This window comes from Littorina saxatilis, linkage group LG1 (assembly GCF_037325665.1).
Source record: "Littorina saxatilis isolate snail1 linkage group LG1, US_GU_Lsax_2.0, whole genome shotgun sequence".
In the NCBI taxonomy this organism is placed as follows: Eukaryota; Metazoa; Mollusca; class Gastropoda; order Littorinimorpha; family Littorinidae; genus Littorina; species Littorina saxatilis.
This window is the reverse complement of record NC_090245.1, coordinates 18,533,088-18,557,037: the sequence shown is the minus strand read 5'-3', so window position 1 is coordinate 18,557,037 and position 23,950 is coordinate 18,533,088. Positions and strand designations below refer to the sequence as shown.

Sequence of the window (23,950 nt, the reverse complement as noted above, 5' to 3'; positions counted from 1 at the left end):
GTGTGAACGTGTGTGGCTGTATGGGAGTATATGTGTGTGTTTGCAATAGCTTGTGTGTGGTTTCGCGTAAATGTCCGTGCGGGCAAGCTTTCGTTTGAACGAGGAACTGCGTGTCATTCCGAAGAGTGTATTCACACACACACACACACACACACACACACACACACACACACACACACACACACACACACACACACACACACACACACACACACACACACACACATTCTGTGTGTATCATCCAAAATATATAATTACATAAGTCCTAGTTAGCAGCGATTTCAAAATATATATATTATATTCACCTACATACGCACAATACAACGACGTGTCGGTGAAACGTTCTGTGCCTACACTAAGACAACAACACCAATATCAACAACAACAACAACAAACAAAAACAACAGCAACAACAAACAACAACAGCGCCAACAACGACAACCATAGCAGTAACAACAGAGAAATAAACAGTTACAATAACATCAAAAACAACATTGACAGTCTGAGGACTTTACTAAGATACTTTGTCTTTGCTTCCATTTAAAACGTGTGGATGACGTCGACTGACACCCGGTGTGTTTGATCGTACAGTGTGTGTGTGTGTGTGTGTTTGTGTGTGTGTGTGTGTGTGTTTGTGTGTGTGTGTGTGTGTGTGTGTGTGTGTGTGTGTGCAAGCGTGTGTGTGTGTGTGTGTGTGTGTGTGTGTGTGTGTGCGCGCGTGTGCGTGCGCGTGTGTGTTACATTCAACAAGGAATTTTTTTAATGTCCTCCTGGACTATTGCAACAAAAAAGGACACTTAATATCACTATATGCGTGATCATAATGTTTACTAAGTACTCGGGGGCTTAGGGGCCCGTGGACACTTGGGACCCTATAAAACTCGGCTGAGGGAGTCCGTGGACCCTGTCAAAATTCCAAGTGGGGGTCCCGGGACCCTGTAGGTAAAGCGTCCGTGGGGTTCCCTGAAACCTAACAATGGTTAACTGGCCCTTGAGGCCACGAAAAGCTTTATTTTAATCCTTCCTGGGATTATGTCTTGCCAGCTTATATGCAGCGAAAGAGTTTCAGGGCATCTAATGTAGCCATTATTTCTAGTCAATGTTTAAACAACTGCTGGTAGCTTATGGTAACCGGCACGGGTGGCCTAGTGGCAAGGCGTCCGCCCCGTGATCGGGAGGTTGTCGGTTCGAACCCCGGCCGGGTCATACCTAAGACTTTAAAATTGGCAATCTAGTGGCTGCTCCGCCTGGCGTCCGGCATTATGGGGTTAGTCCGGTGTCAGAATAATGTGACTGGGTGAGACATGAAGCCTGTGCTGCGACTTCTGTCTTGTGTGTGGCGCACGTTATATGTCAAAGCAGCACCGCCCTGATATGGCCCTTCGTGGTCGGCTGGGCGGTAAGCAAACAAACAAACAAAAAAAAGCGTATGGTAACATGAGAGAACAGCTTTGCCAGCTAATCCATCAATGGGTCATGCAGTCACAGTCGCTTAACAAACCCTAATAGTTGCATCTCCATGTCATGCCTAATTGAGTAATTGGACAGATCAAAGAAAACCATACTGTCAAAGATCGTGACGCCATATTCGAACATTGCTATAAAAACAAAAAGGTACACACAAATACAAGTGAGCCCATTGTTAAGCAAAAGAAAAAACGATCTTCAATTCAACATTTCTCTTCTTGTAAGATTTTTTTTTCTCTCAATCTGTTGGGAAGTTGTAAAAGGGAGCGCCTACTGTACTGTCCGTTAAGGCGGTCCTTCATTCAGCCCCAAGTCGACTTCGCGAAGACTACGCAAAGTCTTTTTTACCGAAAACTTAGTATTACAGCTCCGTGCGGCCAGCTTCGCGAAGACTACGCAAAGTCTTTTTACCGAAAACTTAGTATTACAGCTCCGTGCGACCAGCTTCGCGAAGACTACGCAAAGTCTTTTTACCGAAAACTTAGTATTACAGCTCCGTGCGACCAGCTTCGCGAAGTCTTTTTACCGAAAACTTAGTATTACAGCTCCGTGCGGCCAGCTTCGCGAAGTCTTTTTACCGAAAACTTAGTATTACAGCTCCGTGCGGCCAGCTTCGCAAAGTCTTTTTACCGAAAACTTAGTATTACAGCTCCGTGCGACCAGCTTCGCGAAGACTACGCAAAGTCTTTTTACCGAAAACTTAGTATTACAGCTCCGTGCGACCAGCTTCGCGAAGTATACTTCGCGTAGTCGACTCCGCCCAGTTAAGGACAGGCTTTACTCCGCGCTCTTGCCGGAGATGCTGTGGAGGCTTGCACTTTTATCCCACGTCGAGGCTCCGTGACACAACTTCCGGCGATTCCGGACAGCCAGAACCACTAAGACGAGGGCAAGGACGACCACCAGAACCGCCAGGACGACAACCGCCGCCACCAACGGCGAACGCGAAACGCTCCCAACATCAACGTCTTTCGTTTGTCCAACAGATACCTCACTGCAATGCAGGTCTTCTTTGACGTTTAACGAAGCAATCAGGCGACCAGCGAGGTGCTGAGGATACGCACACCGCATGGTGGAGAGGTCCTTCCAGTAGGTCAACAGCGGCTGTCCGGGCCACTTGGAGCTGTTCTGCATAACCACGAGGAGCTCTTTGAAAGCTGAAACGCCGCAGCAGCAGTCGATGGGGTTGTTTTTGATGTCCACGAAAAGTCCTGGCACGGTGGCCCAGTCTGTGAACATCGTCTTTGAGATGCACCTGATGTCGTTGAAGCGGAGGTCGATCTTGGTGGTTTGGTTTCCCAAGGGGTTGGCGAAGGGAGGGATACTGCCCACCTCTTTGATTCTGTTGTGAGACAGGTCCACGACAGAAAGGTTGGATTCGTGGAAAAAAATTCTCCACTCGCGTATTTCTTCGGGGACTTCATCGATGCCTATGTGGCTGTAGTTGAGGACTCTGAGCTTTGGGTACTTCGAGTCTTTGACCATGTACTCGAAGTGCTTTCTGTGTAGAGTTGAGGCGTAGCTTTCGTCCATTACCTGCAAGCACAAGGGAGAACGCTTGTTAAAAGGTCGGTTGTGAAATGTATGAGTTTGAATACACTATAATATATATATATATGTGTGTGTGTGTGTGTGTGTGTGTGTGTGTGTGTGTGTGTGTGTGTGTGTGTGTGTGTGTGTGTGTGTGTGTGTGTGTGTGTGTGTGTGTGTGTGTGTGTGTGTGTGTGAGTGTGTGTGAAAAAGAGAGAGAGAGAGAGAGAGAGAGAGAGAGAGAGAGAGAGTGAGAGAGAGAGAGAGAAGAACCAGTCAAAGATCAACTGAGGTCCACCATTCGTTGCTACGTCAGCGGCGGAACCGTCATCCAATCAAGCTGCATGATTACAGACCTAGCCACGGGCCGGACTGATGGACTCGTTCTTTGAAGGCACCCGAATGATCCGGGGAATTTAGTTGAGTTGACATTCCTTTGAACTCGTACGCCGTACCCCCTTCTAATTTTAGGTGTGATCGAAGGGTTCAGCTCACGTCGATTGTCGTTGTACCGATTCTCACATGTGATCTGTTTGACTTGGTGTGATTTAACTTTTATATGTTCAACTTCCTGTGCATAAACTTGTTTCTCTAAACTTCTCGTTTGAGTCCTTATCGACCTTTTTTGACGTTGTTGGTTGTTAATGCGTGTGTGCCTGTTTGCTTGCCAAGAGTACAATATCCACTCGCATGATCACTACACCACCGGCACTCCTGACAGAGAGAGAATGTTTATACATAAACCAACCGAGTAAACAAACAACCATTAAAAAAAAACAGCCCAACAAACCAAAACAACAGACCACCCAATCAAACCACACAACCAGACCAACACAACCTAACAACCCTCACCTCTAAACGTTCGTAGTTGCAGCTGACTTTGATCTTGTCCAGCTGGATCCTAGACCACCTCATATCCTCCATGGGATCAATCCTCGACGAATTCGAACCCTCGTTTTTCCGGCGTCTGACCTCAACCAGACGGTCAGCACAGACGGAGAACTCCACCCCCAACGTTTTAGTGAAATTGATGAAATCGCTGAACTCTGTTTCCTTCATGCTGAGAATTTGACCAACGTCGCCGGACAAGTGTCCTTGAAATTTTCCCTTCTTCGAAGCGTCGGCGAACACGGAGAAACACTTGAGGTCTAAATCCATGTCCGACACGTTGCGATAGAGGTGGAACTGGACGGTGCTGTCCTGGCCGCATTCGTACTCGCCCGTGACGATTTCTGAGTTCCGGATGACACGGTCGACTGCCTCGGCCTTGTTCAGCCATGTGCAGTCACGCACGTCCAGCACGCGCAGAGAGTCTGGGATCTGTTCCGCTGAGGTGTTGAAGTCGGCGTACTTGTCCAGCATCCCGCAGTTGACCACGGTCAGCTTGACCAGTCCAGGGGCTCTCATGGGCCAAGGCAGGCTGACCATGCCTCCCGTGTCGCAGGTCAGGTTGAGAGCTATCTACACAAACAAAGAAAAACAAAAAACCTAAAAAAAGTTCTTTAAAAGATAGATAGAGAATCCTACATGGCTTTCTGTGTCGTACCAGATTTAGTTGCTGTTTTAAATACTGAACTGCGAGCGAAAGCTTTTCAATATTTGACAAATGAACGAGTGTAAATCTGGCACGACACAGCAAGCCATAACGTATTCTGTTTATCCTACCTAGTTACTGTACTTACGTGTATTTTACTCAAAACGTCCCGCAGTCGAGGCGTACAAAATGAAGACACTTCTTTTGGAACCTCGATCTTTCCAAAGCCTCATGCAATCTTTCACGTCAAAGAAAAGAAACGTCACTTTAGAAAGTGTAGCGTGACGTCTTAGTTCTAAAAACTCTTCCAGGGCAAACAGCAGGGGCAAAAGTGTTTCCATCATGACGTTTGTCTCGGTGACTATGGCATCATAAGCAATGAACAAGTCGCGTAAGGCGAAAATACAATATTTAGTCAAGTAGCTGCCCTTTTTCAGCAAGACCGTATACTCGTAGCATCGTCAGTCCACCGCTCATGGCAAAGGCAGTGAAATTGACAAGAAGAGCGGGGTAGTAGTTGCGCTAAGAAGGATAGCACGCTTTTCTGTACCTCTCTTTGTTTTAACTTTCTGAGCGTGTTTTTAATCCAAACATATCATATCTATATGTTTTTGGAATCAGGAACCGACAAGGAATAAGATGAAAGTGTTTTTAAATTGATTTCGAAAAAAAAATTTTGATAATAATTTTTATATATTTAATTTTCAGAGCTTGTTTTTAATCCGAATATAACATATTTATATGTTTTTGGAATCAGCAAATGATGGAGAATAAGATAAACGTAAATTTGGATCGTTTTATAAATTTTTATTTTTTTTACAATTTTCCGATTTTTAATGACCAAAGTCATAAATTAATTTTTAAGCCACCAAGCTGAAATGCAATACCGAACCCCGGGCTTCGTCGAAGATTACTTGACCAAAATTTCAACCAATTTGGTTGAAAAATGAGGGCGTGACAGTGCCGCCTCAACTTTCACGAAAAGCCGGATATGACGTCATCAAAGACATTTATCAAAAAAATGAAAAAAACGTTCGGGGATTTCATACCCAGGAACTCTCATGTCAAATTTCATAAAGATCGGTCCAGTAGTTTAGTCTGAATCGCTCTACACACACACACAGACACACACACAGACACACGCACATACACCATACCCTCGTTTCGATTCCCCCTCGATGTTAAAATATTTAGTCAAAACTTGACTAAATATAAAAAGCAGGTCTCTGCCAGACCAGTTTGACAAGACCTTATTAACATGATATACACACGTGTGGTTTGAACAATATTGTTATCTCATGAGTGATCTCTCTCAGGTATGAAGGATAAAAGGCAGTCCAGTGTGTTTCCGTGTATCAACTGAGTTTTATGCCATATAAAGGAATGCTATCTTGTTCTTTTTCTAACCCTTCTGTCGGCAGGGAGATGTTAAAGGTCTGAAGTTCTCTCGGGATCATGTCATCATACATGTATCACCCTCGATGCCTTCAGCATCATCTCCTCTTGAAAGGGTCGGGTGTCTATTTCCACGATTATTAATGAGGTTGAAATGACGGAATGGCCTCGTTTCTATTAATCTGAGCAGAGAAGGGGCGTTATTGTTCGTGCCGTTACTCTAAAATGTCAAGTTAGTACAATGCATAACTGAGAATATATTTCACCTCCATAACAGTTCTCGTACGTGATATGAGCTAAGAACTGCTCATGATCATTCAAAGAAGGAAGACCACTGCATATAGATTGTTGTCGATTAAATCGTCGTTTGTTTTGTTATATTAGTCAAGTTTTGTTTTTCTTTTCTTAGAGATAAGATGCTTAAAATCCAATTTTGGGTTTTTCTTTCCTTTTTCGCTTATTCTCTCTCTCTCACTCTCTCGTTCTCGCTCCAGGGCCGGACTAGGCGAAGAGGAGGGGGGGGGGGGTGTTGCCAGTGGTGGCCCAGGGGGATGTCCCCCCTGGCGGCAGGGGCGGATCAGTTCATTTTATGACTGGTATATTTCAAAAGTATATTGTGAAGATATGGGTGTGAAGGCGCGAAGCGAAGCGCCTAGCTTGCTAGGGGGGTCCGGGGGCATGCCCCCCCGGAAAATGTTGAAAAAAAGGATGCAAAATGGTGCAATCTGGTGCATTCTGAGGATGATCATTACCAGTTTCAGGCAGCAGATTTTGTCACTGATTAATACCCCAAAAATTGAAACTCAATGTAAAATAAAGAAATGCATACCTCATTCAATATTTTTATTTTTTGGCTGGGGGGGGTCCGGAAACCCTAGAACCCACCCCCCCCCCACCCCCCCCCCCCCCTCGTTGTGGGGGTCAGGGGGCGAAGCCCCCTGAAGCTGACGGGTAGGTCATATTCTGAGATAGGAAAATGGTCGCTCCTTGCATGAAACGGCATAAAATAAGCAATAATAAAAAAAAATTAAATAAGTAAGGTACATGTTTAGGCTAGGGGGGGGCGGGGGGGTTGCGCAACCCCCATAACCCCCCCGGTAGTCCGGCCCTGCGCTCTCTCTTTTACGTTTACTGTAGTGCCCCCCCACTTCCCCGTCTCTCTCTGCCCTCCTCCCCCCCTCTCTCTCTCTCTCTCTCTCTCTCTCTGCCCCCCCCCTCTCTCTCTCTCTCTCGTATGCTTACTGTAGTGCCCTCCTCCTCCTCTCTCTCTCTATCTCTGCCCTCCTCTCTCTCTCCTCCTTTTTTCTCTCTCTCCCTCTTTCTCTCTCTCTCCCTCTCTCTCTGCCCTCCTCTCTCTATCCCTCTCGCACTCTCTCTATACCTCTCTCTCTCTGCCCTCCTCTCTCTCTCTCTCTCTTTCTCTCTCTTGTGTTATTTATAAATGTTTTCATCACGATTAAGTGTTGTATTCCTGCCAGGTATTCAAGCGTAACGATTTTTAACCACACTTTACTCCCATTTCCGGAAGCAGCAATTCCACATACCTTCAGCCCAGTTGAGTTCGCCCCACTCCCAAGAGCAGTTCTTAGATCAGCCAATCGCAAGAGGCCACGATCCTGTCTGGTCACGTGACAGTTAAGGGTAGCATTGACGTCATTATCCACGTCATATTGTACGTCACAGCTGCTCTGCCAAGCTGGAGAAAGGCTGGTCCAAAAGTCAGATGATGATGACGAAGTTGAAGCGGAGGCGAAGGAAAGAAAGAAGATTCCAAGGGAGAAGACCAGAAGCGCTGAACGGTCCATTCTAGCTGGTCTAACTGGAAGTTGCTGGAAAAAGTTATGTTCGGTTCATTTTTATATTTAGTCAAGTTTTGACTAAATATTTTAACATCGAGGGGGAATCGAAACGAGGGTATGGTGTATGTGCGTGTGTCTGTGTGTGTGTCTGTGTGTGTGTCTGTGTGTGTGTGTAGAGCGATTCAGACTAAACTACTGGACCGATCTTTATGAAATTTGACATGAGAGTTCCTGGGTATGAAATCCCCGAACGTTTTTTTCATTTTTTTGATAAATGTCTTTGATGACGTCATATCCGGCTTTTCGTGAAAGTTGAGGCGGCACTGTCACGCCCTCATTTTTCAACCAAATTGGTTGAAATTTTGGTCAAGTAATCTTCGACGAAGCCCGGGGTTCGGTATTGCATTTCAGCTTGGTGGCTTAAAAATTAATTGATGACTTTGGTCATTAACAAGAAGAGCAAACGCTCGATCGAGTCACTTTCGCAGTTCTGAATATTATATGAGGCATCAGATGGACAGGAAGAAATTGCTATTCACAACACAATGAGTCACGTTCACATAAAATTTGAGCCCGGTCACTTTTATAGTTTCCGAGAAAAGCCCAACGTTAAGTTGTGTGTTGCCGAACAGAAAAGGCTAGTTATCTCCCTTGTTTTTCTGATAACGTTCGTAAAAGGCTACAGATGTAAATACTTTGATGTAAAGAATAATCCTACAAAGTTTCAATCACATCCGATGAACTTTGTCAAAGATATAAAATGTCTAATTTTTCCTTTGACGCTGACCTGTGACCTTGAAAAAGGTCAAAGGTCAACGAAACCATCGTTAAAGTGTAGAGGTCATTGGAGGTCACGACTAAACAAAATATGAGCCCGATCGCTTTGATAGTTTCCGAGAAAAGTCCAACGTTAAGGTGGTGTCTACGGACGGCCGGCCGGACGGCCGGCCGGACGGCCGGCCGGACAGCCGGCCGGACGGCCGGCCGGACAGACTAACACTGACCGATTACATAGAGTCACTTTTTCTCAAGTGACTCAAAAATCGGAAAATTGTAAAAAAAATTAAAAATTTATAAAACGATCCAAATTTACGTTTATCTTATTCTCCATCATTTGCTGATTCCAAAAACATATAAATATGTTATATTCGGATTAAAAACAAGCTCTGAAAATTAAATATATAAAAATTATTATCAAAATTTTTTTTTCGAAATCAATTTAAAAACACTTTCATCTTATTCCTTGTCGGTTCCTGATTCCAAAAACATATAGATATGATATGTTTGGATTAAAAACACGCTCAGAAAGTTAAAACAAAGAGAGGTACAGAAAAGCGTGCTATCCTTCTTAGCGCAACTACTACCCCGCTCTTCTTGTCAATTTCACTGCCTTTGCCATGAGCGGTGGACTGACGATGCTACGAGTATACGGTCTTGCTGAAAAAGGGCAGCTACTTGACTAAATATTGTATTTTCGCCTTACGCGACTTGTTAATGGGTTAGCTTAGATTTATAACGTTAAGGGATTGTGTAAATGTCTGACAAAGATAGAATTGCAAACGAAAAATGTGCAAAGCAACGAAGAATATGTCTGACCTAACAGTCGATCCTTAATTTTCAGTCAGACTTAAATGAGGTCACACTTTGTAGGCTACATATGTCAAACAGTATCAGCAAGAGATCGCGCATACTCCGGATAAACGTCATTGTGTGTGTCAATATTGATTCGGTAAGAATGAGCGAAAGACAGACACAGAGAGACGCACAGACAGACAAACACAAAGACGAGAACAAAACATAAGAAAAAACGAAGACATGTGCATGATATCAGTATATTCCAGAGAGAGAGAGAGAGAGAGAGAGAGAGAGAGAGAGAGAGAGAGAGAGAGACACACACACACACAGACACACACACAGACACTGAGACAGACACACAGACACACAGACAGACAGACAGACAGACAGAGAGAGGCAGAGAGAGGCGGAGAGGGAGACGGCGAGACAGAGAGAGACAGAGATAGGGGGAGAGACAGAGAGAGACAGACAGACACAAAAACAGACAGAAAGGCTAACAGACAGACAGACAGGCAGACAGAGACTGAAACAAGGACAGATAGACAGACGATAAGAAAAAACCCGGCAATTTAAAAACCGAAGCAAGACATCGGTACACTTAAACTTGTATCAAATCCACACTGTCACAGTGCCAATAGTGAGTGCAACCTTCATATCACAATAACAGCTGTACACGACGCACAACACCTAGCTTGCAAACGACCTCCAAATGTAGACTCCGTTGAAACTTGATTAACAAATAAAAAGAGTAGCTCCCACTTTACTCACTGTAAAATCTATGCAGTATATTAATGCAATACTCCAGACAAGATTTACTGCGCCGCCGCTCAAAACTGGTCACAGCTGGTCTGCAAACGACCTCCTTGCGCTAACACTTTGTTATGGGAGAGTAACACCATTTCATTTTCATTTTTCATTTCATTTCTTTATTGTCCCATCGCTGGGAAATTCGGGTCGCTTCCTCCCAGTGGAAAGCTAGCAGCAACGGAGTCGCGCTACCCAGGTGTCTGCGTGTTTAGGTGTATTCAGCCACCTGCACTTATGGCAAAATGACCGTCTCTGGGTCTGCACATAGAGTTGACCCGTGTCCGTCCCGGCCCGAATTCGAACATGCGACCTTCCGATCACAAGTCCAGTGCTCTACCAACTGAGCTACCGGGCCCCACTTAGGCCTATACTCTCTGTATGTAATATCAATGTAGTATTACAGTATTCACACGAGAGTAACACCAAATTAAACTCACTGCATAGTATAAACATTATTCCTGGTACAGGGTGACCCAAAACAAATGCAACCCCCCAAAATGCTAATTACATCAACATCTGTTTGCTGAATAACTTAATATTTGGGGGATATTAACTTCAGCTATCGCATGATCCTTCCAAAAAGTGGCAAGTTTGTAGATTAAATGATTTGGATTTTGGACAATTTTAAAAAAGGTTTCCAAATTCGGGGATCGACTCAACAGTACGAGGTTTGAAAATGAGTGGAAGCCAAACTTACACGATTAAAGCCCTCCAGATTGTTATCTTAGGTGTTATTTGAAGGACCTAGTATACCGTTATCAACATTATACAATCAGTGATTTGAATAGAGTAATTACAGGAAGGATCAGGGCATTTTCCATGGAGGAATGCGTTTATGTCATTGATGAATTTTGCGCGACATTGCGCAAGTGTGACTTTACGACGAAAGGGGTCATTTTTACAGTCATTTGAGTTCAGCGAAAATATTCATTGTTGTGCATAAACTTCAGTTTGTTCACGACCATTCCACAAAGTTTCCTGTCTGTTGGTAAAATGGTCCGAGTCATAAAAAAAAATCCAAATTACATCTCCGAAATTGTTAATGACAAGAACGCTTTCCTGTCTAGGGATTGCCCTGAACCTAGCTGTAACTGCTTTCTTCTAGTAACCGATGAACTAGTGGGTAAGGGAGGTGTTCTTTTACATTTAGATAATCCAAAGGGTAAAAGTCTGGACGGTTTAAATCAGGTAAATGTTGTTTACCGCTCAATGTAAAACCTCGCTCTGTTAAGTTGATCCCCGAATTTGGAAACTTTCTTTGAAATTGCAGAAAAGATCGACCATCAAATCGAAAACGTTGCCACTTTGTGGAAGGGTCGTGCATAAGCTGAAGTTAATGTATACCAAATTTAAAATAATTCGGTCAACAGATGTAGATGTTATTAGCATGTGTGTGGGTTGCATTTGTTTTGGGTCACCCTGTATAAACCTGACAGCAAAAAGTTTTGCTCCACTAAAAACACTTGAAAACGCCAAAGTATTAAATATTTATATATGAAAATATATAGTACATATAGAATATATGAAAAAACATAGTATTCAAACGTTGGTAGCATCAAATTATACTCACGTAAAATCTATGTAGTATTTGCAGGACTTCTGATATAAACCCGCCAGTACTGTAGACGCTCAAGGCCCTTGGCGCACGATCAACATAATTATTCAGACACCGCTTCAAGTGTGTCAAGAGACAGTAGCACCACGCATATATATATATACTCACTGTAAACAGTACATATAGCATTGCCCGTTGCAGATAAGAAGGCTCACGCCGAAAATAGAGTATGAAGTTTCAAACCCGGATCTTTGGTGTTCAGCCAGTCGTGGCCGCTTTTACATCCGCCAATGCTCAATCCTTTCTCATTCAGTGTGTATGCAGTGTGGCTCGAAAAAAGTCCCCAAGCAAGTGATTCACTCTATTGCGACAATCCTGAAACGCTCGAGATGGCAAACCGGGCAGGGTAAAATGACTGGTTACAAACAGATGAAACAGCGTTTCCTTTTGTCCGTGATTCACACTGTCACACACACACACACACACACACACACACACACACACACACACACAATGAAAACTCACAGAGAGAGAGAGAGAGAGGGGTGTGTGTGTGAAATACACACCCAGACAGACACACACGCACACACACACACACACACACAATGAAAACTCACATACATGTACACACACATAATCTGCCTTACTATACTGTTTGTACATGGAACACAGCATTCATGAAGTTCGGCATTGAATGCTCGGATCTTTGTACCATGTACAGTTCAGTCTGAGGTTTCACCAAGCTTTAATGGGGCATTTCCTTTGTGTGGATTTGACAAAAGGGTAAGCAAATGTTTGCCCAAACTGGTTGTGCATGAGACATCATGCGCTGCGTGTGCACAGGCTTTTGTACAGAAGAGAGCATTCTTTAAAACCACAGGAATATCATTTATGATGATCTGCTTGTGTTAAAACTCTTTTTTTTGTGATACGAGGTTGTTTTTTTACTTCTTTAATATATTTTGTTTTCTTCTTCAATGACTCCATTCATTCTCCTACACCATCATTTCCTCCTCCATCGATCGCCCTAAAGAATCACCCCGTGGTGGCGAAACTTCGACAACATAAAAGATTTCACATTCATTAAAAAAAAAATGTTGATGACGGGTTTTTCTAAATACGTTCTTATACGTACGTATACATATATTCATGTGCATTTAGTCTCCTTTTCTGCGTGAGTCTTTGTTTGTGTGCCTACTTGAGAGTTGACTTTGGTTTATTGTTCTTTGAGCGGAAATATAATTATCTTGTACCAAGTAGCGGTAAAACAACCCGTGTGTTATCCCAATAAAAGCAAACTCTCATAATATCAGCCGCTTCTCTGTTTATAATGATGCTGAAGTGGTCATATTTGTGCATGTTAAAACACACGACATGTTAATGTGGGTATAACAGAAACTCTTGGCATTGTTGTTCTGGGGATTTAAGTGCTGTTCACATCGCAGATTTTCAACCAACTTTTCCCCAACTTTTGTCGGGTTTAAATCGCTCCCGAGTTGGCGCGGTCAAGTCGGCGAAAAGTCTGCCGTGTGAACGGCCCTGACGATTTAGGTTCGACTTCGGCCAGATTTAGCAGCGACTCGAAAACTCAGTTGAGCGCTGCTCGACTCTGCCGTGACTGACTTGGCGAAGATTTTGCGCAGACTTTCCTTATCGCGCTTACTGCCGGATTGGTTAGCTCTATCCGCTGAGTTATAATAATTATTAGCTATCACACCTGCTCTTCTCGCATTAGGAGGCAGCTCCGACAGCTGAACTGGCCGAGAATCGCTGCTTAAAACGAGTTTGAGCGTTTGTACTGTTCACATAGGCAGCGACTTTGATTTGACTTGGCGCCGACTAAAATCGCTTGTAAGTTGGGGGGAAGTTGGTAGAAAGTCTGCAATGTGAACAGCACTTTACCCATATAGCTTCAGTGAGGTTAAGAGGAGTAGAGTTAGTTTACAGTTCAGCACCAAATACTGCTCTTTTGCATTTAGCAGACCGAAGAACTTCTCTTCTTCTTCTTCTTCTTCGTTCATGGGCTGAAACTCCAACGTTCACTCATGTTTTTGCACGAGTGGGTTTTTATATGTATGACCGGTTTTACCCCACCATTCAGACAGCCTTACGCCGCTTTCAGGGGAAGCATGCTGGGTATTTTCGTGTTTCTATAACTCACCGAACTCTTACATGGATTACAGGATCTTTTCCTTGCGCACTTGTTCTTGTGCCTGCGTGTACAGGTCTGAACATGAGTTGACCTGGGAGATCGGCGAAATCTAAACCCTTAACCCACCAGGCGGTAGCGGCCGGGATTTGAACTTACGACCTTCTGATTGGGATGCCGACGTCGTATCCATTAGGCCACTGCGAACGAAACTGCAAGGCAAATATTTCACCAATGGAAATTCAAATACCTGTGGTATCAGTTACCGAGTACATCCGTCAACAAGTGAAAACGGTAAAAGTAAACCATAGTCGCTCATTGGTTCACCGCAACAGGATATAAAGGCCCATGCTGTTTACTCTTCGCTTTTGCTTTCAATCGTAAAGCCACTCTGTTTTTCAAGGGCATTGGTGAATTAACATTTTTTTCTATGACACTTGTAGGACTGGACTTGTGATTCTCGGGTCAAAGGTTCAAATTCACGTCGGGTACCGGTTGACACGGGTCAACTTTATGAGAGACGGTATCTATATTATAAAGATATATTCCAACGCCGTGTCACGTAAAGACCTCGGTCATTTTGTCAAAAGTGCTGGGTAGCGCGACTGTTGTTGCGACTAGGTTTCCATTGCGAGGAAGCGGAACGAAAGTCTCAGCAAGGGGATAATAATACATGACATCAAATAAAATTCCTCTCTATAACTTTTGTGATGCGTGAGTTTGTTCATACACCCGGATTCCTCTTGCGGGAACTTCTTCGTCTGATGCTTCTTATCAGAACTATCTCCATTCCCAGCATGTAAACCCACAGACCAGATACAACCACAAGCGGGCAGGCACGCATTCACGACCAACCACACTCACGCACGCTCACACTTACACACACGCGCGCGCACTCAGCACGCACATACACACGCACGCACGCACGCACGCACGCACGCACGCACGCACACACACACACACACACACACACACACACACGCACGCACAGAGTATTAATACTCATTTAAATTTTACTTCGGATTTGTTTGTTTGCTTTTCGCGAACACAGGTCAAGAGCACTGAATCACAATGAAACTAACATAATAAATAGATAGAGATATCTCTTCTGCTCAGCAATGGATTAAAGGCACAGTGCGCCTCTCGTAAAGGGGCCATCACAGATACTGTCAGGCTTTTACACACAGTACAAACACCCTTCCATTTGAACGCTCACCAAACGGGAATATCCTAGGTGCCCTACAAAGCTCACAGCGAGTCGCATTCAAATTACTAACTGACGACTGCATTGTGAAAAACAGGAAACTGGATCACACGGGTTCACGATGGCTCAGGGGTAAAATAAACCACGCAAAAATAAATTCTTTGAAAATTGCTCGCTCTTTACGGAGGGCACCTAGGATGTTCTCAAGAAGCGAGTGTTCAAATAAAAGGGTGTTTGTATTGTGTAAAAGCCTGACAGTATCTGTGATGGTTTACGGGAGGCTTACTGTGCCTTTACACTTTCACGTCTGAAGAGATTTTCGATCTCATGGCGTGTTATACGATCCAGGGCTTTTCGTCTTGTTGTTTGTTTGTTTGTTTGTTGTTGTTATTTTGCGTAAAACATCGCGTATGTAAAACTAAAACCTCTGTGGTAACATTAAAAGACCGACGTTGTATAAGTTAAGTTCGTTAACAAGCAAGGGACAGCGACATTCTGAATTTTAGTTTACAGTTATATTATGTCTTTCTGTTATTGTACCGTGAAAAGACAAATTAATAATGTAATAATAATAATAATAATAATAATAATAATAATAATAATAATAATAATAATAATAATAATAATAAAACATTCTTTTATAGCGTTGTTCACCGCCGAATGGCAGTCTCATGGCGCTTTACATTAGGCATTAAAATTTAACATTTTACATAAAAAGTTTACTGTAGTTCCAACTTACTGTGAAATTTGGAATTGCAGTATCGTGTGTGGTTTGACCTTCACAGTAGGTAAAGCTCACATAACTTATGTCACACAAGAATGCGTGTTTCTTCATTGTAACGGTCTCAGTCACGTAAAAACCCATGTAAGTAAAGGGTAGAGGATACGTCGGAGTGATCCAATATCTGGCCTGAGAATCAATCAATCAATCAATATGAGGCTTTTATTCCACCCTCTGCTTCTTTACCTCTGTAAACTTGTAGAGCTAGTTATTTTTCGATAAACACCCAGCAACCAAACAAATAACGACCCAGCAACAGCCTGAATCCTCGATAGCGCAATGGGTTGAGAAGCTGTTCTGCGTCGGTACTACTTTTGCGACTGAAAAGTTCCGAACGCTCTAATGTACGAAGTATACATCTATGGAGCAAACAATACAAACATACCGCATTTAAATTAACAACTACAGGCTTGAACACATGAATCTCCATGTAAAATCCATGAGTTTGGTTGTTTTCTGAATCTAGATCTGCTGTGCACAAACGTTCATCACAAGCAAATTCCCAAGGCAAGTAACTCTCATACTTTGTCTAGCGACAAGAGTAGTTCCCCTTTCAAATTTCTTTTCACTCAGTTTCTTCGACAACAGACTGCAATCCGACGGTCAGTTTTCAACAATATTTCATTTAATAAACAGATCACACGCAACCAAATGCACACATCTCATCAATTTAAACAACATAAAGCGGTTTCATACACTATTTTCCCCAGAAAACTGAACTTCATACAGTTTTTAACGTTGGAACACGGGTGCAACAGTTCGTCTGCTAGTCCCATTTGACGAAAGAACATTATCCTAAGCGATACCAAAACATATACAGAACACACAATATCTGCCTTTGCCGCCACAGTAGAATAACAGCATATCTGTGTACTTGATTTTAGTCCAAAATAGGAAAACTGACAAGATGTGTTAACAGAATGGAATGATTTGCACGGAACTATACAACCGCGCAATAACCGATCGCCTGCGCAGGTTGACTGGTTGAGTGATTAGGATTCCATCAAACTTTCGCAAAAAAACTCCTCTTTTCTTTGAATAACTGAAGAAAGGAGGAATAAAGAGGTTACACACCTCGTCTCAGTGATTATAAAAAATAATGGTCTCAGCCGGTTCGCGGTCATGAAAAAGCTCGCTAAAGCTCGCATTTTTCATGATCCGCTAACTTCGACCATTATTTTTAATAATCACTGAGACTCGGCATGTCGCCTAACCTCATGGGTATAAACAAATCCATGCGCCTTGAATATGTGCGCAATATAAATTGCATAAAAATAAATATTAAAAAAATAAATATTAAAAAAATAAAAAATAAATCCCTGCGCTTAGAACTGTACCCACGGAATACGCGCGATATGTCTCGTGGTTTATTTTCCAGTAATCAACTCGTGGTCATTGTTTAAGTTCTATTTATTTTATGCCGTTTCATGCAAGGAGCGACCATTTTCCTATCTAAGAATATGACCTACCCATCAGCTTCAGGGGGCTTTGCCCCCTGACCCCCACAAGGGGCTCTGCCCCTTGACCCCGCCAGGGGGAACATCCCCCTGGACCACCACTGGCAACTCCCCCCCCCCCTCCTCTTAGCGTGTTTCTGCTTCTTTGCGTTGCTTCCACGTGGATCGCAGACGTCGGCTCGTAGAAAGTGCAATGTTTCTACAAGTTGTAGAATTCTGACCAATGACAGCTCTTGCTTTTCTACAATGTCTTTTTCAGCCCTGCGTTCTGATTGCATATCTTTCTACAACTTGTAGAATCCTGACCAATCACAACGCAGCTTACTTTCCACTCATGGCGAGTGTCTCTCAAGATGGCTGCCAAAGTAGTGTCTGCTAGAAATGAAACTCATTCCAGTTGGTTTTAATGCTTAAAGATTCAATCAATTCGATGGATATTCACATCAAGCTGAGTGATAGCTTTCAACCAAAGTCTCAGGTATGCTTTTTACATTTAGTCAAGTTATGACTAAATGTTTTAACATCGAGGGGGGAATCGAGACGAGGGTCGTGGTGTATGTGCGTGTGTCTGTGTGTGTGTGTAGAGCGATTCAGACTAAACTACTGGACCGATCTTTATGAAATTTGACATGAGAGTTCCTGGGTATGAAATCCCCGAACGTTTTTTTCATTGTTTTGATAAATGTCTTTGATGACGTCATATCCGGCTTTTCGTGAAAGTTGAGGCGGCACTGTCACGCCCTCATTTTTCAACCAAATTGGTTGAAATTTTGGTCAAGTAATCTTCGACGAAGCCCGGACTTCGGTATTGCATTTCAGCTTGGTGGCTTAAAAATTAATTAATGACTTTGGTCATTAAAAATCTGAAAATTGTCAAAAAAAATAAAAATTTATAAAACGATCCCAATTTACGTTCATCTTATTCTCCATCATTTTCTGATTCCAAAAACATATAAATATGTTATATTTGGATTAAAAACAAGCTCTGAAAATTAAATATATAAAAATTATTATCAAAATTAAATTGTCGAAATCAATTTAAAAACACTTTCATCTTATTCCTTGTCGGTTCCTGATTCCACAAACATATAGATATGATATGTTTGGATTAAAAACACGCTCAGAAAGTTAAAACAAAGAGAGGTACAGAAACGCGTGCTATCCTTCTTAGCGCAACTACTACCCCGCTCTTCTTGTCAATTTCACTGCCTTTGCCATGAGCGGTGGACTGACGATGCTACGAGTATACGGTCTTGCTGAAAAATGGCCTTGCGTTCAGTTTCATTCTGTGAGTTCGACAGCTACTTGACTAAATGTGGTATTTTCGCCTTACGCGACTTGTTAGTTGTTGGTATCGTCACAATCAGTGTGTATTCACTCTCATTCATGTCGAATGCATGCCTATCTAAAATGGCGGACCTTAAAAGTGTCTGCTCAAAATCGAACACATTCCAGTTGGTTTTAGTGCTTATGTAACCGTCTCGCACTCAGACAAGGCGGTGTGATAGTCCGACTTCGCTTTTTTTATTCACCATAAGGCATAAAGAGTCGCATGGAAAAAAAACTGAAACACATGTAAATAAAATAATGAAAACGTGGTGTTCCAGTACAATAAAGTTCTAAGATTGTAAATCAATAACAAGAGGCGAAGCCTTCAAGGCTCACGTAAGAAATCGACAAACAGTAACACAAACTCAATCACTCCGTCACACACACACACACACACACACACACACACACACACACACACACACACACACACACACACACACACACACACACACACACACACACACAGTAAGCATAGGTGAAACTGTGCAAGAAAGCGAGACACTAGATCTAGATCTGTCTGTCTGCATGTAGCCTACTTACAGGGACACGACTGCCAACTAGTCTCGGCCCGCTCAAAATAACAATGACCGAGACTTTCAGTAATTCCTTCGCGTGACGTCTAACCCTCTTACGCCATAATGTGGCGTCTTCAAATGACGAAATGTTAAAGTTTCTACCACAGACATACACACGCACATACGCACGCACGCACAGACAGACAAAGTTACGATCGCATAGGCTACACTTCGTGAGCTACACATAGTTTACCTCATTTGATTCACATAAACATTAAAACAAATTACGGCTCTCACAAGTATACATATACATCAAATATTCCATTTAGTTCAGCAACATTGCTTCACTGAGACATCGATACAAAACGGCATACACGTAAATATTATATGTATACAATGCAACCAATTTACAACATCAACATGTGAATCTGACATGCTGAGAATAATTTAACATGAAGTCTATTCTTGAATAAAGAATGTCACACCGCAATAATAAATATTGCATACCTCAAAAATACTGTAGTTGTAGTTATGAGGGTTTCTCACTCCTCAGTCTGGCCAGGGTATAATCTACAAGTATTACATCAATTATTACTATGTGCACATCATATATGTAGACAATGAAAATAAATATCAAACTCAGGTATTACACAAGCCAACTCTTTGTTTCCAATAATAAAAATACATCATGTGCCTTCTTTCAGTAGCAATTGAGACTGACATTTCCCTAGACACATTATTCAAATAGAAAGTAACTTATGAGCAACACAAACGCCATCAAAAATAAAGAAGCTGGCTCCAAACTAGTTTATGTTCACATTCCTTCTTTCCAACTGAATTCCAAAGCATTCAAACTGAACTAACTAAACTGGCATACAATTATAATAAGACAATTTCATTCAACAGTCCTGTCATTCAATTCATTTTAAGTCAATCTATTTACTAAACTAAAGCATTCATTCATTTTAAGTCAATCTATTTACTAAACTAAAGCATTCATACTAGCACGATCTCACTTACCAAAACAGCAAAAGGAGCCTTGTCAGTTGACTTCAGGTGGTAACAGTGACACTCACAGGTGACAGCATACCAAAAAATGCAGTGAGCTTAGTTCACTCATAAAAAAAGTGGTCTTCCAAGCCAACATTGGCAACTAAACTGCCAATGAGAGCACAGTTCTCATAAGCCAATGAAAACTTGCCATACAAACAATAGGCACTTCAATGAAGCATATTTTAACAAATAAGAAGCAGGCAACTGATTCCTGCACAGGCACATGAAAAGATTATTCTTTTAAAGGACACAAATAAATAAAGTTATGTCAAAATATACTGCCTGCCACACTTACAGTTAATCAAATCGAAGGATTGTTCTATCTAAGTGAGGGATAGCTTCCCAACAGTCTCTGGTAGTTGTTGATATCGTCATGATCAGTGTGTATTAACTCTCACACTGGTGAATTGAGGTCAGGTGCACTCGACAACCGACTCGGTTTTGTTCATTGTTTTGATTGAAATGCGACTAAGTCGAAGTTGTTTTTGACGGATATATGGGCACTTATCGAAGTATTGTCACATGAGGGTGCATAGTAGCTTAAGTCTGGTATTCATAGTAGTTGGTGATGTTGTCAGAACCGTGTTATTCACTCATTGAAATGCTACCAATTCGATGTTCTCTTTGAAGGATTTATGGGCACTTAATTATTGACATTATATGAGGATGAGGGATATTTTTTAGACACTGTGTAGGGCCATACATTAGGTCAAATATCAAGTATTACTGGTTTTCTTTCTTGATCCTGAAATATGCAGAGGAAAAACCCCAGAAAGTACACATTTGAAAGGAGAGGGTTTTTTTGTTTACATTCTTTAAATATGACTCTTTTGGCTTAAAATGTGGGTGAATGAAGCCAACTGATTGAAGAATACATGTTAATATCATATGTATTTTGCTTTGTCACAGTTTGTGTGTTCCAGTGACGTGGACAGAATGTCAACACATCCAATGCAGACATGAGGTATGTTAATAAATACAATTATATCTTTCTTTATTTGGTGTTTAACGTCGTTTTCTACCGCGAAGGTCATATCGCGACGGATACAATTATAATGCATGTGTACATACAATGATAACTCAGAACAAGTCACAACCACTGAACTAGGAAAAGATCTGGGAAGTGGGGGGCACATCATTCAACCGCGACCCCCCCCCCCCCCCCCACTCCCCACTGCAGTGCTTCTTTTGGTAAAACTTAGTGTTTCAATTACTGTTTATTTGGGAATAAATGTTTGGGGACTTGTGTGTACTTGTTCACACAGATGTCTGAATAAAGTTTGTTGTTGGTACTACTGGTTTAAATTACCTTCATCCTATATTCCATTATTTATTCTTTTCTTTCTTTCTTTATTTGGTGTTTAACGTCGTTTTCAACCACGAAGGTTATATCGCGACGGGGGAAAGGGGGGAGATGGGATAGGGGAAAGGGGGGAGATGGGATAGAGCCACCTGTTAAGTGTTTCTTGTTCACAAAAGCACCAATCAAAAAATTGCTCCAGGGGCCTGCAACGTAGTACAATATATATGACCTCACCGGGAGAATGCAAGTTTCCAGTACAAAGGACCAAACATCTCTTACACACTGCTTGACCAAAATCCTTACAAACATTGACCACATTCTATCAAGAACCACTTAACAAGGGCAAAAGGAGGAACAGAATCTGTTAGTCGCCTCTTACGACATGCGGGGTGCAGAGAAATAAGGATATGGAAAAGAAGACTTTTGGTAAGTGAAATAAAGGTGATGGATCCAGTCAGGTAGAAATAAGACAACAAGAAAAGAATTGGAAAACTGCAGGGAATAGTAGGGAGAGTTTTCTTGGAAGGAAATATAGGTGAAAGGACTGGTAAGGCAGAAATAAGACAAAAGAAGAGAAGTAAAGGGGTGGGGTAGCTTGGTAAAAACACTCCCGCCGCGTGAAGGCGACCCCATGGGAGCATTATTTATTCATGTATTTGGTTGTGTTAATGTTACAGTGACCGTACAGACCCGCTGCTACCTTCCCTAAGCATCCATAACAGCACCCTGCTAGCTGATAGGCAGCAGTGCAGGATGACTAGAAGCATTGAAGGAAGTAGGGCCAAAAACGCAAAGAGGCCACCGACTGCTCCAAATTGTGAATGCATAGAGGAGACTGCCATTGAGAGAGGTATGCACGCTTGCTCTTTGTCAGTTTTATAGTGTGATTATATTAGCTTAATTCTTATAAATAGCAGTCTCATTTCTCCAAGACAGCATACCAAACAAACAGTGCTCTGGGTATAATTAGTACATAATAAATGTTTTAAAAGTTTCTCAATAAAACCACAGCAACACAAAAACTTCAAACTTTTAAAAGCTTTTGCTTTGTTATTTTCAGCTTTACGGCAGTGCCACCAATGGACTGCGACACCCTCCGAAGTCCAATACTTGGGACAGCTGAGACTGATATTCGGGCAGTACAGCTGCAAGACCTTCCAGTGGATGCTGGAAAATGACGTGGGATACGTGAAGTAGTAAGTCCCATTTTACTTTAAAACCACGAGTCTTGGCGTCTGGCAACATAACAATACATCTTTCTTTCTTTATTTGGTGTTTAACGTCGTTTTCAACCACGAAGGTTATATCGCGACGAATAACAATACATGCACTCACTTTGATATCATCATTCATGTGAACAGTCTTGATTGAATTCTTATTATTTACTTTTGTCTTAAACGTGCCGATAAAATATCACTTGCTACCATAATGGTTTGAGCCGTCAGCCGATCACTTGCTACCATAGTGGTTTGAGCCGTCAGTCGATCACTTGCTACCATAGTGGTTTGAGCCATCAGCCGATCACTTGCTACCATAGTGGTTTGAGCCGTCAGCCGATCACTTGCTACCATAGTGGTTTGAGCCGTCAGCCGATCACTTGCTACCATAGTGGTTTGAGCCGTCAGCCGATCACTTGCTACCATAGTGGTTTGAGCCGTCAGCCGATCACTTGCTACCATAGTGGTTTGAGCCGTCAGCCGATCACTTGCTACCATAGTGGTTTGAGCCGTCAGTCGATCACTTGCTACCATAGTGGTTTGAGCCATCAGCCGATCACTTGCTACCATAGTGGTTTGAGCCGTCAGCCGATCACTTGCTACCATAGTGGTTTGAGCCGTCAGCCGATCACTTGCTACCATAGTGGTTTGAGCCGTCAGCCGATCACTTGCTACCATAGGGTCATGGAATCAGAACGAATCCATCTTCAACATAAGTTTAACGCGAAAGAGAAGGCCCTTGGACGAAAAAAGATTAGAATTGATGGTTGGGATGCAACAAATCAAATTTGTTATCAGTTTCACGGGTGTTTGTTTCACGGTCACGACTGTTCTGTGACCGCCGGTAAAACGACTAACCCTGTCTCCGGAAAGACGCTAGTTGAACTCAGAGAGCACACAGCCAACATGACCGAATACTTGCGAGAAGATGTGGGTGTGACTGTCGTTGAAAAATGGGAGCGTGAATGGTACGCAGACAGAAAACAAAACACCCACATTCACACTTTCATACAAGGTCGTTTTCCGACACTCAAACCCTTCCAGCATCCTTCTACCATCACCGATCAAACGGTCTTAGACGCGGTGCAAAACAAAACTTCAAAAGGAACCAACAGTATTTTGCATTGCTTTTTTTTGAAATGTGCTGGTATTGTGCTTTACATGTTCCATGTGCTTTGAATCCCCCTCCTTTGGATACATACCAACAGTGTAACATCATTGTAATTTCTATTGGCTTATTCTTTTAAATGGTGCTACCATAGTGCTTTGCTTTAATG

At 42.4% G+C, this 23,950-nt stretch overlaps 2 protein-coding genes across 5 annotated transcripts in view; both read right to left on the bottom strand.

The window, feature by feature from the left end:
• Nucleotides 1-275: 275 nt before the first annotated feature.
• Nucleotides 276-23,950, bottom strand: part of LOC138963716 (uncharacterized) — a 51,872-nt gene continuing 28,197 nt past the window's right edge. Inside the window, exons 2-5 of one of the 4 annotated variants that reach the window (XM_070335578.1) lie at nt 11,678-11,719; nt 7,471-7,755; nt 3,850-4,458; nt 276-3,003 (exon numbers count right to left, since the gene is read on the bottom strand). In XM_070335578.1, the coding sequence (XP_070191679.1) occupies nt 2,245-3,003; nt 3,850-4,458; nt 7,471-7,731 (1,629 nt within the window). In that variant the 5' untranslated portion in view covers nt 7,732-7,755; nt 11,678-11,719 and the 3' untranslated portion in view covers nt 276-2,244. The other 3 variants (XM_070335567.1, XM_070335584.1, XM_070335572.1) reach the window with 3 other exon arrangements.
• LOC138967086 (mucin-20-like) lies at nt 22,519-23,315 on the bottom strand. The gene is made up of 2 exons (XM_070339600.1): nt 22,881-23,315; nt 22,519-22,623 (listed from the first exon to the last, which is right to left on the bottom strand). Exons 1-2 carry the CDS (start codon nt 23,313-23,315, stop codon nt 22,519-22,521), a joined length of 540 nt encoding a protein of 179 aa, XP_070195701.1.

Bases quoted from the DNA above. Each gene is read 5' to 3' on its own strand.
- LOC138967086 (XM_070339600.1), bottom strand. From the start codon at position 23,315: ATGGTAGCAAGTGATCGGCTGACGGCTCAAACCACTATGGTAGCAAGT. The intron at 22,624-22,880 runs GTAGCAAGTGAT...GTCATTTTCCAG, and splicing joins TGACGGCTCAAACCATTATG to CATCCACTGGAAGGTCTTGC.